An 18596-nucleotide genomic window follows, 5' to 3' on the forward strand; every position below is an offset into this window, starting at 1 on the left:
GATCCAGGTACCTAGCCTCGGCACTGCCTCCCTCTCCTCCTCCCTGCCTGGCGGGTGCTGAGGGACTTCCCTGCAGGGACTCCTGGGCCCTTCGCCCCCTTCACCTGCTGGACCACCTGCCTGGTCCCAGCCTGGCAGGACCTTCACCAGCACCCTGGTCATGGGGCGGAAGGGGTGCTAGTGCCACAGGCTGGTTCCACCCCGAATCGTCCCCAGACTTCCCCAGAACTGCCGAGGTGACCAGCTGTGTGTGGCCTTGGAGTTGATTCCGACCCACGCCCCTCCGTGTGTCACAGAGCTGTGCTGCTCCAGTAGGGGCAGGCGGGGAGAGGGTTCTCGGCTGGAATCTTGACGGAATCTTCCTTCTGTGGAGCTGCTGGGTGGGTCCGACCCACCAGCCTTGCCGTTAGCAGCCGAGAGCAAGCCCGCAGAGGGACCTGTGCTGAGTGCTGAGGTTCCCAGGGAAGCCACAAAAGTAATTCCTCTCTCCCCTGGGGGGCCTGGGGGCTGGGGCAGTGAGTTCTCCACGGAAGTCCCTCTCTGCCGGAAGAACCACTCCTTCCGACCTTGCTGTGGGCACGGAGGCCAGGCCCCTGGTACTTCCCCTGCGGGAGGGGGTGGAGCAATGTACAGGCCCTCTGGGGGCTGTCCACTGCCAGCCACGGCCCTGGCCCAGACAGGATTTGGGAGTCGTTTCTGCTCAGAACTCGAAGCCTGTCCTCACACCTGAGCTCACCCCAGTGGCCCTGAGAGCAAGCTGACCAGGAGAGGGAGGCTGGAGGGGGGCTTGTTACTTGCCCCTTCCTTCCTCCCTCTGCCACCTGCTGGGGTCACGGAGGTGAGAGGTCGGTCTGTGCCCTGGAGGAAACCTCCGTGGTGAAGAGGAAGACACGTGGCCAGGCAGCATCAGCTGGTGGGGGAAGGGACCGGGCCGAGGAGCTGGGCATGACAGCATGGAAGGCTGCCTGGAGGAGATGCCTGGTGTGGTTGCCAGGAGGCCGTGCATTCCGGCAGGGGGCAGTGTGCCAGGGCCTGGAGGAAAGAGGGAGTTCGTCTCCCTGGAGGGAAGGGATGGCAGAGGCCCTCCTGGGGTTTCTGAGGCTCTGAGCAGAGTGGGGACCCAGTTCCCCCAGCACCATGGGGGTCTCTGGATTCCCGGGCAAATGGCCTTATGCCCAGCTTTAGAGAGGCCGGATCGGCCTGGCGCTTCCAGGTGTGTGAGCTTGGCCACTCGCTGCACGTCTCTGCCTCTTGGTTTCCAAGTCTGTAAAGCGGGGCGAGGGGGTCCCAGGCACCAGGGAAAGGAATCTGTGGGATGCTTGATGTGAAGCCTGGGCACAGAGCAAGGGCTTAGTGGGGACCCGAGGGGCCAGAACTGGACACAGCCACCTTGCCAGCTCTCCAGAGCCAAGGGCAGAAGCCAGCGTCCCGGTTGCTGTTTTAGCTGAGAGGGACGTGTAAGGCTCCCACAGGCTTGCTTTCTCCTTCCAGAATCTGCTTCTCTTCCCCAGGAAGGAGGGGGTGGGGGTGAGCTTGGTCTCCTGGGTTTAAACAAGGCAGGCCCACTCGTGTGCACTTGCCTGGTGGTTTCTGCCAGATCTGATCAGCCACTGCGAGTACTGTGAGCACAGAAACAGAAGCTTCTTGGTTGGGGTCCCAGGGAGGAAGGAGCCCTCCCTACAGTCAGCCCCCTGCTCTTCATACCGTGTCTGTCTGGGGCCAGGCCTGGGGGGTACTGGGGGTTTAGAGGTGCCTGGGAAGCTCAGTCTCCATGGTCACATGCTGGAGGAGGAGGCAGAGATGCTGGCCGAGGGAGCCCTTTGAGCATTCGGGGACACCAGGGGATGGGGAGGAGAGGGACCATGGGATGCCCATGGAGTGCTCGTAGTCACCGGCACAGCGAGGATATGGAGGTTCAGGGAGGGCATAGGGCTTCCCACAAGGCCAAGAGACGTGTCAGAGCCAGAGTAGGGCCCAGGCACCCAGTCCTGGCAGTGGAGCAAGACCCAAAGAGAGATGGGTGGATGGGCATTCCAGGCAGAGGCTGCATGTGGAGAGACCCTGAGGGGCAGGTGCTGTGTCCTGGGGAAGGGCAGTCTCTTGCACAGTGGGCAGCAAGGTGGAAGGAGGCTGGGCTGCCCTGCTCAGGTGCAGGGGGCCTTCCCTGCAGAGCGTAAAGCAGGGAGCTGTCAGTCCGGTCCGTGTGTCACGGAGACCTGTCTTATGAGAGAGGGCTGGTAGGAGGTGACTGGGACAGTTGGGAGGAGGATGTGGGGGACTCTGCTGAGACAGGGTGAGGCCAGGACAAGGGTAGAGTCTCTGGGGCAGGTGGAAAGGTACCTGCAGGAAGAATCAGCATGGCCGGACGAAGACCAGGCGTGGGCCAAGAGTGAGAGGGTGGGAGAGCCTGGCAGAGCCTGCGGGCACAGGGTAGGCAAAAACGGACCCCATCTCAGAAACTGGGACTCAGGTAGGGAGGCAGCTCTGATCTGGAGGAGATGTTGATGGAGAGAGGCCCCGGGCTGGAGAGAGAAGATGAGGGTGGGCAGTGGGGGAGAGCTGAAATGGATGGGAGCGATGGAGATCAGGGTGGGGTGGGGTGGGCGATTGGTAAATAGAGCAAAGTTGGAGGGAGAGATGGGAATATGGGAGTGGGTGTCATGGAAGTGAGTTGGGTGGGAACAAAGGACTCAGTGCCCTCGGGCATTATGCTATGGTGGCCTGTGGTTGGGTGGGCACACACACACACACCCCACCTGCCAGCCCCCAGGGTATGCAGACCTACCTGCAGGGGGCGGGGTCTGTTGCTCTGTGCCTTACAGAGGCCAGGTTTCAGAGCCAGAGAATCTAGGTCGGAAACACAGGACATAGGACCAGCCAAAGACCCAGGCACATCTGTGCTTCATCCCTGCTCCCCTGCAGGCCCCACAGCTCGGGCCTGCTTCCTGCCAAGTGAGGAATAACTGCTTGCCCCAAGCCCAGGCAAGGAGCGGGTCTGGGGTGGGAGAGGACACAGACCCACACCTCTGGGCCAGAATTCAGTCAGTCAGCTAGTCAGTTGGTCGGTCCGTCGGTGGGTCTTGCAAGGCAGAAAGAGCTCGAGCTGTCAGACTGTCTTGGTTACAAACATCCTTCCTCCCTGCGTTCTGCTGTGTGGCCTGGGGCCCATCTTTTAACCTCTCTGAACCTGTCGTCTCCTCTGCCCTGGGGCATAGCAGGGGCCCCTGCCTAGGGCAGCTGGAAGGTGGAACAAGATGCTGCCTGTGCTGGCCGGGGTGGATGCCTGCCCTGTTCATTCTCTCAGTGATGAGACTACTTTTATTTCTTACCCTCCTCTTCGCCACCAGCCCCCTGCGTGGGGCAGGCACCTAGTGCTAGGCCATTGAGTCCTTGGAGTTTTTGTCTCAAGCGGGTTCTGGCCTCGCTTGTGTGTAAAGCAAGTTCATTCTACAGTTCTGTGGCGCCTGACTTGCCAAGGTTCTCAAAGCCTCCCGTTTCCTCATCCACAAAGTGGGGGTGCTGGTACTGCTCTTGTGTCTGGAGGGATGGCAAATCACCCCACTCTTGGGGAGATGCTGGCAGCTGCTGAAGCTGGTCCAGGCTCCACCTGGTTAGTGGCCAGGCCCAGGGGGTGGTTATGTCCCCTGCTGGGCACCAGGACTCCCCCTGGAGGTTGTTGGGCAGAGCCGGCCTGTGGCACCACTCCAGACTGGGTGAAGTGTCGGGGTAGGCGGGAAGCCACCTGAGGGGCCCGCTGCCTGCCAGCTCAGCCATTCTGAACTTAAGAGTAGAAGATGCCGGTGTCCTCCCAGAGGTTGGAACCCTGAGTGTGGAGGGATGTGACGCTGGGGAATGGAAGTTCCTTCTTTGGGAAAATACCATGTGCAGCTCTTCATTCTGTTGGGGCAACTTGGAAGGCACCTTTCTTTTCCAAAGAAGCCGGCCGGGGCACTGTATCCAGTTGGATCTGAGCTGCCCTGACCAGCTGTGTGGTTCTCCCAAGGCCTTCACAGAACTAGCGTGCCCAGCAGCCACACTGACCTCTGCCACCCTGCCTACCAAGGGACAGTGACACCCCAGCCTCAGTGGACCAGCCGAGAGTGCACCCGGGCTCCAAGCCTTGTGGACATCAAGGGAACCCTGTCTGTACGTGCCCATGGATGCACACACGAATACATGCAAGCTTGTATGCCCAGCCTGTGTACACACAGATGCACACGGATGCACAGTTGCACACGCAGAGAGTGGCAGGGGTTTGGACTAAGGTGGGCTGGGCGCAGACACTGTGTGTGCCCCAGTGTGAGGGCGCGCCTCCATGGAGTACCTCGCTATCACCCACCTGAGCCTTTCCCTGGCCCAGGGCCTTGAGGACTCAGGGCCCCTTCCATCCTGAAACCTCTTTCAGGTGGCGCTCCATGTGTGTCTGTGGCTCCGGATCTTGCATTCCATGGATTTGGGGCCCCTGGCTTGAGCCTAGCAGTCGCCACCCCATTGTTCTGCATCTTGGCAGGAGCCAAAGGCTCCGGGTGTCAAGCAGCTCCCCAGGTTACGCAGAGATAGCCACCCACAGGTGTCTGTAGCCTGCCCTCTGGGTCACTTCTAGACCAGAAGCCCCTGAGAAGCAGTTCGTGGCAGGGCTTTTTGTGGCTGGAGTGTGAGTTTGGGATGGGACCCAGAGAAGAATGCAGAGACCCTCAAACTCAACACCTGGGAGCTCCCCAAGAGGCAGTGGCTGTGTTGGAAAGAGTAAGGACTTCAGAGGTAGTGGAACTGGGTTCGGGGCCCCCTCTGTAGCTTACTAGCTACCCGGCATTGATTTTCTCATCTCTGAACCTCAGTTTCCCTGTCTGTAAAATGGGACTACCAAGGATGAGTGGGAAAGACCTCCTCCAGGTGGCCTAGGGAAATCTCTTAGCCTCCTTATGTCTTTTTCCTCATCCATAAAAATTGGGGGTGGGCAAAAATAGGCCCCATCTCATGATAGTGGAATTAGAATAGAGTCAGCTAATAGAAATGGAGTTCTTAGAGCAAGGCCTGGCATGATAAAGGCTTGGTGATAGTTAACTAGTATTGTCCTGATGAGTTGTTGAGTGTGTGATAACTCCTGCCTCTGGGCACAGGTGTGGGAGGGCCCCTTTAATGCCACATGGGGATGGTGAGGGAGCACCATTGTAAACCCTTCTAGGTCCCTGCCCACTGAGCTTTGCCCATGGCCCCAGCTGGTGAGTGATAGGGTCCAGATTCAAATCCAAGCCCACTGGTCACACAACCCTTGCGACTTGAAGGTGGGGACAAGGGTTGTGTGGCGGGGACTTGGAGGCGGGGATGAGATGGACACAGCCAGGTTCCTGTGAGCTGCCGGGGCAGGTGAACCAGTGAGCCCTGTAGGGCCGGCCTTCGGAGGCCTATGGGCCGTCTGGTGGCTTCAAGATAAAGATGAATCTTTCTGCTGAAGACAGCTCTCCCCCCCTTTCCCTGGAGGTCTCCCTAAGGGCAGAGGACGCTGAACATGTCACCCCGAGGGGTCTGGGGGTACAGCCTGAAGCAGCTACAGAGCCTGCAGGAATCTCTGGTTTTATCTTAAAATTCATGCACATTTTACATTCAGCTTCCTCTCGTTTCTGGTCTGTTGTGTACACATTCCCCCCTGGATAGCAGTGTGTGCCTCAGGAAGCAGCTCCGGGTCTGTTTATCCTGGGGGGCTTTTTGTATCCCAGGTCCTCGACTGCCAGCCCGGGGTGGGGTGCGTCTCAGTGCACAATCACAGCCACAGATGCTGGGGTACGTGGAAGGGGGCCATGGGCCCATCTGCAAGTCAGAAAGGTGGCCTCCGTGGAGGAAGAGGGCTGGGCAGGGAGAGTCCAGTGCAGTGTGGGGCAAGGCCTGCGCCCAGCCCGAAGGGGGATGTGCCTGCCTGTGAGCCGCAGCACCTTCAGCCCCTCCACTGGCTTGAGAGAACAACCCGGCTCTGCCTGGTTTCCTTCAGGGAAATGCGCTCACGGAGTGAAATAGAGAGCTACGGACGTGTCTACCTACGTCAGCCCACCCTCAGCTCCTCTGACTCATAGCCAGTGGCCCTGGCAGACAGTCAGCGGCCCAGGAGCGTTTCCACGGCTGGAAATCTTGACCGTAGCAAACTGCCTGGCTCCCTCCCTCCGCATGGCTGGCGGGCTTGAACCACTGACCTTCCGGTTAGCAGCCCAACACTTAACCCGCTGCCCCACCTGGGTGCCTTGTCCTCGGTGTTTGCCTCGTCTGTGGGTCCACACTGGGTGCGTTTGGGCAATTTCAAAGGACTCGTGCAGCCTCTCCGGGGAAGTTGCATGGCTGACCCTCCACAGCCGGCCGCCTTGCACTGAGGTTTCTGTGGTGTCTGCACCCCGAGTAGCCTCGCTCCCCACCATTCATGCAGTGTTCACCCTGGAACAGCAGGTGAGAGAGGAGCTGGCCCTACCTCGTGCGCACGAGAACAAGAAGCCCTGACGGCTCGCATGCAAGTCCTGGGAGGCCTGGCATCTCAGGCATTGCTGTGGAGGCCCAGGGTCAAACTCGGAGTGTGTTTTAAGCCTTAGAGACCAGGTTCAAGTCCCTGGGAACACACCTCGTGCACAGCCAGCAGCGGTCAGCCGGGGAGGCGTGTGGTGCTGAGCCGGGCTCAGGGGGGCTTCAGGCTGAGATGGATCAGGAAGAGAGGGCTGGCAATCTCGTTCAGAAAAACCAGCCCATGGAGACCCAGAGGCTCCTTTAGAGGCTGTGCATAGCTATCGGCCACTGACCCACACCGTCCATTCCACCACGTGAGGCTGGCGCGGCACGGGGCAGCACTTGGTTCTGTGTGCGTGGGAGACCGGAGTGGAAGATCACTTGTGGGCAGCTGACCCAAAGCAGGGGACACCAGCTCGCTGATACTTCTGACTCCCAGCTCTCCAGGGAGTCCAGCCAACGCTGCTCCTAACCCCAGCCAGCAGTCCCCGGGAGGGTTCTGCAGCAGAGGTGCCAGGTGAGCGGTGCCTTCCAGACACTGGGGTTCTTGGGCCCCACATGGTACCTGGCACTTGCCCAGCTCCGCCCTTTCATGCCGCAGCAGACTGTGATGGGGTGATGCTTAGATGCTGTGGCTCCTGCCTCCTCGGCTCTCTGGGGCCTTGGACGTGGCGGCCCTGACCTGGGGGGGGGGGGGGTTCACTGGGACAGGGTCAGGACTTGGGATGCTTCCTGCAGCTGCTGCATGCAGTCTGACTCAAGGTCTGTCTCTGGGCCACCCAACATCAGGCCTGCCTCAATGGGGTGGGGTGGGGGGCACAGGCAGAGGAGGAAAGTCCCCTCAGGACGAGGGAGGATTGGGTGGTGGACAGAGAAAGGATCTCTAGTCTAGCACTTGAGATGGTACATCCGGCAAGCCAGCACCAACTCAGTGGTTTCAAGCATGTATTTATTATTACTATTGCAGTTGAATAAGTTAGAGGCCCACCACATGTGGCGCTGGGTTAAAATCCAGGTGTCCAAGGAGCAGTGTTGCTTTGGGGAGGCTCTAGTCTAGTTTCCTTGACTTTTCCAGCTACAGAAGCTGCCTGCATCCTTTGGCTTGTGGCCTGTCCTCCCTGTTTAAATCCAGCAATGGCACGACAAGTCGTCTGCACAACCCATCCCGCCAGCCTACTCTCCTGTCCCCCTCTTCCACTTGTATGACAGTGCATCTGCCACCCTCACCCCCCTGGGCCTTAGAAGCTAGCAGATTCAGGAAGTAGGGCATGAATAGTCTTGGTGTACCATAAGGGCATTTACCTCCTCCAGGGGGTGAAGCCTGTGCCTGGCATCCAGCAGGTGTTCAATAGACACCACAGCTGTGGCGAGGTGGTTGAAAGCACAGACTATGGGGCCAGCTTGCTGGAGTGAGCGCAGGCAGGTCACCTAACCTCTCTGTGCCTACGTGTCCTCATCTGTAGGTTCAGTAGAACACCGCACTGTCTCCTAGCTGGCTGTGAGGCTGAACAGAGTTAACGGTGTTCCTGGCACACTGCAGCTCCACGTCAGATTGTTGAGGGTGACAACCATGGTCAGGGTGCCAGGGTACCAGCAGCAGCTGGGCTGTGGCCCCATTTGGCCCCACCTTCAACCAACCCCCAGCTGGGAAAGTCTTGGGCTGGAGGGGTGCTTCCTCTGGCTGGGAGGCAGGGTGAAAGATTATACCCTTTGGCATCAGGCTGGGGTCAAGGTCTAGCCTTGCCACTTTTGAGCGGGGTGTCCGTGGGCAAGTTACTTGGTTCTCCTGTAGCTTAGCTCGCCTATCTGTAAGCATGGTGCATGCAATCCCTTCGAGAAAAGGAATCCGCGTGTGCATAAGATCACGCTCAATCTTAAAGGGACAGTAACTGGATCGATGGCGTCGTAAGGGCGTGGCAGGGAGGTTGGGGGGAAAGGGAAGCTAAGAATGAACACAAGAAAGAAAATGCTCAAAGGTTGACTGTGGTGATGATTGCGCAACTCTTTTTAATCTGGTCAAACCAGTAAAGTGTATAATAGATGAATTGTGTGTCGATAAAACTGCTGCTAACATGAAAAAGCCAGACCACTCTCATTCTCTTTTGCAGCCTGTGCTCCTGTGAGGCTGGCATGCAGGATGGCAGGACAGCCCAGCCCCATGCCCCATGGAGGGAACCCAAGCAACCTCTGCCACAGCCCAGGACCCGCACACACACCCGACTCACAGGTGAGCCTCCTTCCTTCATCTGCAGTGTGCTAAAGAATTTCTGAGGAGCACAGGCACCCGAGGCCGCTTTCCATAGGCTCCTGTTCCTCTGAAAGCTCTTGAATGCTTCCAATGACAGGGAGCTCACTACCTCATCGAGTGACTTCACTTAATTCAGCAACACTCCCAGAAGCCTCCTCTGTGCCAGTCACAGGCCAGAGCATTTCCATGTGAACAGACCGGCTTTATCTATTTCAGCAGGGATCAGTCCTGGTTAGAGGATTCTAGGCTGGGGGGTGTGGGGTGTGGAGGCTCTAGAAGGCAATGGGGAAAGACAGACAATAGGGTCGGGGCATATTCAGTGCCAGGAAAGTCTTTACATTGAGATCAAGCCCTTCCCCTCGGGGTTCAGTCTCTGTCGGGGGAAGACTGACAGCCTCTCATGGGCCCTCGGAGAGCTGGGCAGCCTTGGGCAGCTTTGCTGAAGGTGTCATCCGGGTTTCTGAGCCACTTTCCATGGCCTCCCATGCTTTCCCATATGCTCTTCCTCAGACCTGGAATGCTCCCCCCCCACTCCCCCTCCAAGTCTCCATGTAAATGCCACTGCTTTGGGGAGTCTTCCCGCCGCATGCCCACTCCCTGCCAGTTGAGAAGCCACCTGTGTGCCGGCACACCTGTGTGCACCTGGTCAGTGGCCATGATCGCACCGAGCTGGGCTTTCATTCCTGGCTGGCCCTCCTTGGAGGACAGAGAACTCCTCTGGGGTGTGGCCTCTGCCAGAGGAGGGCGTCCCTGAAAACCTGCAAAACTAAAGAAGCTGGGGTACGCGCAGAGCGCCCTCCTGGGAGAAAGATAAGCACTCAGGCAGAAGAAGAAGTTCAGGGACCTGCTGCGCCACAGAGGACACCAACCCAGACAGGTGAGCCGAGCAGGCTTCCTGGAGGAATCAGCATACAAAGCCCCTGAGAAGCCAGAGAGCTGGGCTGGGAGGTCAGCCGGGGCAGATCCTGTAGGATTTGCTAGGCCCGCTCAGCCTGGATGGTATGACAAGGGATTGCCCAGGGTGGGCTTTTCGTCTCAGAGTTTTGAATCCTGAGGTGGGAGAAGACTCATGGAGCCTGGCTTCCTGGCCCATGGGAGGATTTCAGGTTGTGTGAGATTGCACATGTTTGAGCAGGACTGTCATGTCAGTCTCACAGATGATGCACTGCACAAAGATGCCTGGGCCAGGAAGCAGATGGAACTGAAGCCCTTCGACACTCTCACCTGCGGGGCAGCGAAGGGGGCCTTCCCTGGTTCACACCAGGACACTAGCTATGTGAGCTGGTGAACATGGTGTGTGTGTCCACGTGTTGATGCTCACACGAGTTCATGGGGGCTCACAGGCACCTACGCGATCCCTAGCCTATTCCCATTCCTGGCCAGGAGGCAAGGCCCATTTGCTAGGTGGAATTTGGGAAGGCAGGTCCGAAGCCGGCAGCCACTTGGTCCAGAGTCCGCTGGAACATTGAACTGATGGCTGGGGGCAGTGGGGCCTCCTCAGGTAATGTAGCAATTTGTCATATTAAGTCATTCACTAACAATTGAATCCCCCTTGATTAATCTCTCAGAATTAGCCAGTTGCATTTCAAGCAATTAGGGTTAATTACAGCCTCATTTGGCAGAGGACAGAGCCCCGTAATTATTTCCCCGAACAAGGCTAGGATGCGCCGGCAGCAAGGTCCGAGGTGTCTCCGCGTACAGGTTGGGTAATGACACTGTGCGGTGTAATTGGGCAGCTCCCAGGGAGCGGCTGTGGGCAAAGATGCCCCAGCCCCAGCAGCATCGGGCTGGTTTGCAGAACCGGAGCACAGAGCAGCAATTGTGCTGGACCACTCTGGGTTGGGGTGTGGAGTGACAGACCATCAGACTTCCTCACGCAGGTCTCACCGAGCACCCATGTTTAAACGCCGTCTGGGGAGACATCACAGCTGAATCTCACCTGCGTCAGGTGTCTCAAAGTGACTGCTGTGGGAGGAGGCCCAATGTTTCCTGGGAACACCTGCAGAGGCAGGGGCCAGCCTTGATGGGCAGCAGGAGTGATTTGAGATGGGCCAGGCTGGGCTAGTTCCCACCCCAACCCCTCACAGAGCCTCAGTTTCCTCCTCAGCAGAGAGAGGCCATCATGGCACGTGTCTCAGAGGGGGCATGAGGATGGCACAGTGAAACCCCACATGTTGCTTCAGATCCTGGTGGGGGGTTGAGGGCATGGGCTGCCCTGGAGCTCACTCCTTGTGGGATTTCAAAAGGTCTGCGTCTCATTTTCAGGTTTCATAGCAAAAGACCCCCAAGCTGGGTAATACCCCCAGTGTCGGAAGATGGTTAGCAAACTCTCATAAACTGGTTTTTGATAACCTTCTATGCCCAAGGCGGGTGGTGTGCTCATTTCAGGAAGCTCTCCATCCGGGAGAGTTGTGAACACGTGGAAATGTATCTGCTGAACCCGGCAGAATCCTCTGTGAAACTCAGGCCCGCTCGGGCAGACTGGAACTACGTGGCTTTTGTTGAGGGTTCTGGTGAATGAGTGGAATTAAGACAAGGAGCTTAAAGGGCCCACGTGTTAGGGCTGTGACCGTTTTGTGCAGACCCTTCCCTCCTCGCGTGACACTCAGGCCTGACTGACCCGCTGAGAGCCACGGGGGTTCCCAGGCAGCAAGAGGAGTCCTTGCCTTCCTTGCCTGAGAAGGCCCCAGCCAGCGTGTCTTCCACCGGGAAAATCTTCGCAAACCTGCTTGTGACCTGCCCAGTTCGGTTCTGTGAGCATTACTGAGAGAGAGAGAGAATGTGCACAGTGTTGCCGGGGGTGGGAACAGCAAGCGCCGTGTGAGGTCTCCTTTGCTGAGGCGAAAATCTTCATGAAAATCTTCCCAGATCCAAAGTCAATGGTGAGGAGGGTGCAGGAGGCCTAGCAGTGCTTGATCAAGGGCAATGTAACTGAGAAATTGCTGAAACCCAAATGAAGGCTGCATAATAGTTGGACAAGAGGTCTGTCTAAATAAGATAGGCTGTGTGAACAATCTGGAGGAGAAAACAACGGGACCGACGGTTCCAGGGGACATGGGAGTGAAGTGAGGAGGAGTAGAAGCTGTGTTGACAACCCAGGGACAAGGGAACAACAAGGGATCCAAATCATGGTGAGGAGGGTGTGGGAGGCCTGGTAGGGCCTGATCAAGGGGAATGTAACTGAGAGGAATTACTGAAACCCAAATGAAGGTTGAGCATGATAGTGGGACAAGAAGAAAGTAAAAGGAAATAGAGGAAAAAGCTAGGAGGCAAAGGGCATTGATAGAGGTCTAAATACAGGCATGTACATATGTAAATATATTTATATATGAGAATGGAGAAATAGATCTATGTGCATATATTTATAGGTTTAGTATTAAGGTAGCAGGTGGGCATTGGGCCTCTACTCAAGTACTCCCCCAATGCAAGAACACTTTGTCCTATTAAACTGGCATTCCATGATGCTCACTTTCCCAACACAGTTGCTGAAGCAAATGTGGTGAAGAAAGCTGATGGAGCCTGGCTATCAAAAGATATAGCATCTAGGGTCTTAAAGACTTGAAGGTAAACAAGCAGCCATCTAGCCCAGAAGCAACAAAGCCCACATGGAAGAAGCACACCAGCCTGTGTGATCACAAGGTGTCGAAGGGATCAGGTATCAGGCATCAAAGAACAAAAAAATCATATCATTGTGAATGAGGGGAAGTATGGAGTGGAGGCCCAGAGCCCATCATCTATAGGCAACTGGACATCCCCTTACAGAAGGGTCACAGGAGGAGACGAGCCAGTCAGGGTGCAGTGTAGCAATGATGAAACATACAAGTATTCTCTAGTTCTTTAATGCTTCTCCCCCACCCCAATAATCATGGTCCCAATTCTACCTTACAAATCTGGCTAGACCAGAGGATGTACACTGGTACAGATAGCAAGTGGAAACACAGGGAATCAGGACAGATAACCCCCTCACGACTAATAATGTGAGTAACGATACCAGGGGGTAAAGGGAAGGTGGGGTAGAAAGGGAACCGATCAGAAGGGTCTACATATAACTTTGTAAAAGTGGGTAAAGGGAGACGTCGGACAGTGTAAGACATGACAAAATAATAATAAATTATCAAGGGTTCGTGAAGGTTGGTGGAGAGGGAGGGGGGAAATGAGCTGATACCAGTGGCTCAAGTAGAAAGAAAATGTTTTGAGAATGATGATGCTGGCAACAAATATACAAATGTGCTGGACACAATGAATATATGTATGGATTGTGATAAGAGTTGTACAAGCACCCCCCCTCCCAAAATGATTTATTTAAAAAGAAAATAAAATATTCCCATGAAAATGATGGCAGTTGGAAAGGGGCTAATGACCAAAGTTTAAAAGAGGAAAAGCAAAACAAAACCAAAAACCCAAACTATCGCCCATCAAGTTGCTCCGGACTCTTGATGTTCTCGCTCTGTGTGTGTGTGTCAGAGCAGATCTCCAGCCCTTTCTTCCGAGGAACCTGCATGTGGTTCTGAATTGGCACAGAGAGGTGGAAGTCATCGTGGAGGGATGGACAAGAGGCTTAGGGAGCCCAGAGGATGGAGGGGCTGGCTCTGCCTGGGGCTGGGGCCTGGGGGAGAGGAAGCCCTAGAAAGGCTGGCAGAGGCTCCTGAGTGGGGCGGGGCGGAGGAGGAGGCCCGGCAGGTGCATGGGCTGTGGGGTTCAATAAGGAAGAACAGCTGGGGGAGAGATGGGGGCGGGAACTGAGCCCAGCATGACCCATCTCAAAGCATTCCTGTGGTCCAGGAAGGCTGGCCCCCTCCTCTCAGGGTGTTTCTGAGAAACAGCAGGGCCTAAGATCCTGCTAGAACATTTGGGATTGAATTTAAACCTAAAAGGAAGTCCACCAGGGGGTTGATGTGGACAAAGGGGCACACCCAGGCTTGGATTTTCAAAAGATCACCCTTCCCTGTACAGTTGCCATTGGATGGCTTCTGACACATGGTGACCCCAAGTGTCCCCGAGGAGAACTGCACTCTACTGGGCCTTCAAGGCAGTGAACTTGCAGAGCAGATTGTCACCGTCCCTGAGGCACCTAGGGGAATGTGAACGGCCAACCTCTGGTTAGCAAGTAGGCACTTCATTGTTCCCGACCCCCAGGGATTCTTAAGATCACTGTGAACTGGGGGGGGGGGGGTGAAGAGGTGGCTACAGCCACCCCAGGTGAGATGCTGCCTCAGCCTTAAATGAGCCTCCAGCTATGGGGCTGGACATAAGGAGCAAAGATCCAGAAACTTCTCAGGGTAAGGTCAGCTGCACTTGGCACCTGGAGGAACCGAGAAAGAGGGAGGCGTCAAGGATGCATCCCCCCCCCTCACCCCCCACCCCCGGCATGGTGTCTAGGCCTCCTGATGGTTTGCTCTTCACGCCTTTGCCCTGCCGGCCATTAGAGCTTGGGCCGTATTCTCTTGTCCGTGTGTTTATGCTCAGCTTCCTCAGAGCAGTGTCCTGTGGGAGGAGCCAGGGCAGCCAAGTATTTTAGGTTCGGTTTTCAGGAGCAGGAGTCCTGCTCTCTGTCCCCATGAGTGGATGGCCCATCCAGCCCAGGGGACACTTAGGAACTGAGACCAGGGTCGTGATGGCGGGAGGAAGAGGATGGCGCCTGGCACTCGTCTCGCTCGGTTTTTCTGCCAGTTCCCAGGTCTCCTTCCCTCTGCTTGCAGGCGAGGAGGCTGCGATGAGGAAGGTGCCCATTCTGCCCCCGAGTCAGGAATGATGCAGGTCTGTGAGGCTGCACAGGCCCCTGGCTGGCAGGAACAGCTTGCACTCAAGGACTAACTGAAAGATGGGAGGTTTGAGTCCACCCAGCGGCACTGCGGAAGAAAAGTCTGATGACCTTCCTGAAGTCCCCTGCCCAGAAAGTACCACGGAGCTCAGTTCTCTTCTCTAATACTCTGGGCTCAGGAGTTAGAGCCAGCTCAGAGGCTGCGGGTTTGGGTTTCGATGTGGCTGAACGGTTGGACATCTTACCTCCAGGTCTGCGAAAGGACAGATTGGCTCTTGGTTTGAAACCAGCCAGACAGGGAGGAGCTGAGCAGGGATGGCCTTGTAAGAGTCTGGCAGTATGGGCTCTGTAAATTATGCCCTTCCTGTGTGCGTGCAGATTTAAACCACGGCACCGAATACACATGCACTTAATCCCTTCCAAGTTCTCTGCACAGTGTCAGATGTCTTTGAAGGTGAAATTCGTTTACAGGAAATGTCATCCTGATGAAGGGAGCTTCTTAAAATCATAGAAATGGTTGCCTTAAAATTAATGATGCATTGCAAATATCAGAAAGAAAAAGGCCCATCCAGTGTAAAGATGATTAAAATTCAGGTCAGAAGTCTGACTTAGTCAGGCTAAATTTTTTAATGAGATTTCAGAAAATTAATTGGGCGAATGCATTTTTTCTTCTTTTAATGTGTCTTGTTATGCTTCTGTTTGGGGTTTTTTTGTTGTTTTTTTTTTTTTTAAGGATTTGTGGATGAGTGAGGTTTATTGTGGTTCAAATGTTTTAAACTCAGATTACTACAATGGGGGGCAGGAGGGCGGGGCAGTGTTGTAACCTAATTCTCCCTGACTCGAGAAGCGTCCCTGGACTTTTTGCAGGGGTTAGGGCTGTCCTGAGATGGTCCAAGAACTCCGAGTATGTCCCCCTTGGAATTTGGGGGAGGGTGGGGTTGGGGTGGAAGTGGCTTAAAAACCTTGGCCACCTCCTGCCCTCTGGGTTGGCAGACCTCTCCTGCTGTCAGAGACCTCCTCGCTCTGATCTAGGGTGTCCTCTCCTGGACAGCTCCAGGCTTCAGCCCTAGCTAGGCACAATGCACAGGGTCCATGTCCCTGTTTCTCCCTCAGGCCCCAGTTCCCCCCTCACCTCTTCCTTTGGGATCAAAACCCCGGGGGAGGGGGATGATGAGGACAGATGGTCCTGTAGCCCAGCTCCTAGGCAGGACCCAAGGTGGACCTGCTGTCCAGTGCTGCCCCGTGACGAGCAGGCCTAGATGGTCTGTGCAGATGACCTGGATGGTCACAAGGTGGATGACATGCTGATGATGATAAGAGGTGATAGCCAGTACCAGGAAAGATGATGCTATGATGATAGTAATGAGATCGTCGATGATGAGGCCATTGGCCACTTCCCTTCTGCACATGTGCAAGTCCACCCGCTACCTTCCTATGTCCCCTTCTAGACAGCAGACCTCAGCAGGGGTGGGTGGATGGGGGTGGTTATGGCCACAGATGAGAACTCCCTGAGTGTGTTCCCTGGGCCAGGCACTGCACCAGGCTGGGTGCTGTACACACCCTCTCTACTCAGGGCCAGGCCCCGAGGAGGGAGAGGCGGTCCTATGCCCCTTCCACAGGCACTTCCATGCTGAGTCCAGTAGTAACCACCACAACTGTCCTGTGTTACTTCTGTGCCAGGCTCCCCTCTGAGGAGGGACACTTCTTCCCAGCAGCCCTCTGAGGGGGACACTCTCATTGTCTCCATTATGCAGGTGAGGAAACCAAGGCCCAGAAAGGTGTGCCCAAGGTCCACAGCCAGAAAGCGTCAGGGCCTGGTTTGGAACCCATGCGTCAGGGCTCCAGCGTGTTAACTCTTGGAGCCAGAGCAGAGGTTCGGCGTCGTATCTCCCAAGAGCCCACACAGGGTCTGGGAATAGCAGGGCCCAGTAAGCACGCGTTGACCAGTTATCTGAAAGGTGGTCAGTGTGTTAGAGCACCTGTTATTACTGGAGCCACTGTCGATGGAGCCGATCGGGGGCCTCCCTGCGTTCTCTCACTGAACCCTCAAGCTCCTGGCAGCCCGGGCTTGCCCAGACTTCTCACCAGCATCCTCTCCTGGGAGCCTTGGAAACCCTGGAGCTCCTGCCATGGCCCCCCTCCCCCCGGTGTTACCGCAATGATGTGATGGGCTCAGGTCAACTCAGCTGCAAGGACAAGAGCAGAGCATGGGAGAGGCTGGCCAGGAGGAGACACGGGCCTTGAGGCAGTAGCTCAGGGAGACCCGGCATTCAAGGACAGAGCAAGTTTCCCCTGTCCGCTCCGAGCCCCTCAGTTCCATCAGGCCAGGACTGTGCTGGCTCCAGTGGCGGTGCCCAGAAATCCCAGTGTCCTCAGGTGCCCTCCACCTGACCAGTACGTCCCCCTACCACCACCCTGGGAACAGAGCCTCACCCCAGCCCCTGCGAGGGCAGTGACTGCCCCCGAGCCCGCGCGGCCTGTACTCGATGCCCCGACGCCGACCCTGTGCATGCCGCGATGCTGCCTCCAGAACCTGCCCTCACCACAGAGCCTTCCTTTAATTAGGTCCAATGGATTGTGACAGGAAATGCAAATCCGGGTCATCCCATATGCAGATGTGCTGCTGAAGTTGCAGGGTGCCAGCTGTGATGTCACCCACATCAGCAGGAGCTCTGCCCCCTGCTGTGAGGTGGGCATGAAGCCTCCCGGGCAAATCCATGGGGTGAGCAGTGAGTGGCAGGATTGTGGACAGCCTCCCCCTCCCAGGACCCCTGGACATCACATCCTCCAAACCCTTCACTGTGCCAGGGGGGAAACTGAGGCCCCGAGAGGGCATGGCGGGCCCCTCCTCCTGTCACATGGCAGCACAGCTGTGTGGTTAAGAGTACAGACTTGGCACAAAGGAGGGGCTCCAGCCCCAGCTGCCCCTCCACTAGCCACGTGACCCATGTTTCCTTATTGATCAAATGGGTTTGGCAGTCCATGCTTCACAAGATTGAAGTCACTGATTCTGTAGCCCGGCCGCTGGGGCTGCTTGTTGTCATGTTCATGGACGCCTCTTATTCATCCTGTGCCGAGAAAGGTACCTGGGCTTGCCATGCAAACCTGTGGCTCGGGCTGCTTTCAGAAGGGAAAGTCGCTGAGTCAGGGTCCCACGCTGGGCTCCAGGCTGTTTTAAGAGCACTTACACACACACACACACACACACACACTTTAAACTTGAGTTCAATTCACACCCATGCCATTCGTTTTCTCTTTTTCACTGCAGTGCCTGGCATGTGCCATCTGTACCCCACATCCTCTCTCAGGTCCATAACACTTCTCCTTTCCTCACCCTTCCCAACTTCCTCTTTGGGAAAATGCTGCCTCTTGATCACAAACGCTGCTCATTCTAAGGTGCGTGCGCCTGACTAGTGCTATTGTTCCCTTTAAAGACCTCTCAATTGTTTGGCTCAAAATCAAGCCATTGGAGTAAATTCAATTCCAGACCGAAAGGTGACTGAGGTCCATAATCTTGGGGGAAGTTAGGGGCTGGGGGTCCTGCCAGTCTCCCTCAACCAGTAAGCCTGGTCTTTATAAAATTTTGAGTGTTGGTCTATTTTCCCCCCACTCTTCCCAGTATCTCCTAATGTTGTGATCCCTCTTAGAGCAGTTGGTGGTGGTAGCCAGGCACCATCTAGTTCTTCTGGTCTCAGAGTCATGGAGAATGATGTTTGCGTGGTCCAGTAGTCCACTAGACTAATTGTTTCTCCGTGTCTTTCTATCTTCATCGCTTATTTCTTCTGGGAAGGGAGAAACAATAGTTACACGCTAGGTGGCCACTCCTGAGCATAGCAGACCCCAGCTGCTACTGCCTACAGTAGATTCCGAACTGTTACAAAGTAGGCAGTGCCTCTCTGTTAGTCTGGGTAAACGCGGGAAACAAATCCACAGAAACTCATATGTATCAGAGAGAGTTTTATATAAAGAGTAAGTGTACACGAAGAAAGCAGCCCAGCCCAGTGCTGCCCAAGCCCACAAGTCCAACATTAACCCTTATGTCCGACACCAATCCACAAAGCCCTCCTCCATCTCACAAAACACACGCAATGATGCCGACTGCAG

The 18596-nt window shown here is 55.8% G+C and overlaps 1 protein-coding gene across 1 annotated transcript in view; it reads left to right on the forward strand.

Moving 5' to 3' along the window:
• Window positions 1-18596, forward strand: part of NEK6 (NIMA related kinase 6) — a 90074-nt gene that overhangs the window by 37427 nt on the left and 34051 nt on the right. Inside the window, exon 2 of the mRNA XM_075560481.1 lies at window positions 8592-8710. Within this exon, the coding sequence (XP_075416596.1) occupies window positions 8621-8710 (90 nt within the window). The 5' untranslated portion in view covers window positions 8592-8620. The remainder of the gene's footprint in view (window positions 1-8591; window positions 8711-18596) is intronic.

The sequence above is a fragment of the Tenrec ecaudatus genome, chromosome 10 (genome assembly GCF_050624435.1).
Source record: "Tenrec ecaudatus isolate mTenEca1 chromosome 10, mTenEca1.hap1, whole genome shotgun sequence".
NCBI classification, from domain to species: Eukaryota; Metazoa; Chordata; class Mammalia; order Afrosoricida; family Tenrecidae; genus Tenrec; species Tenrec ecaudatus.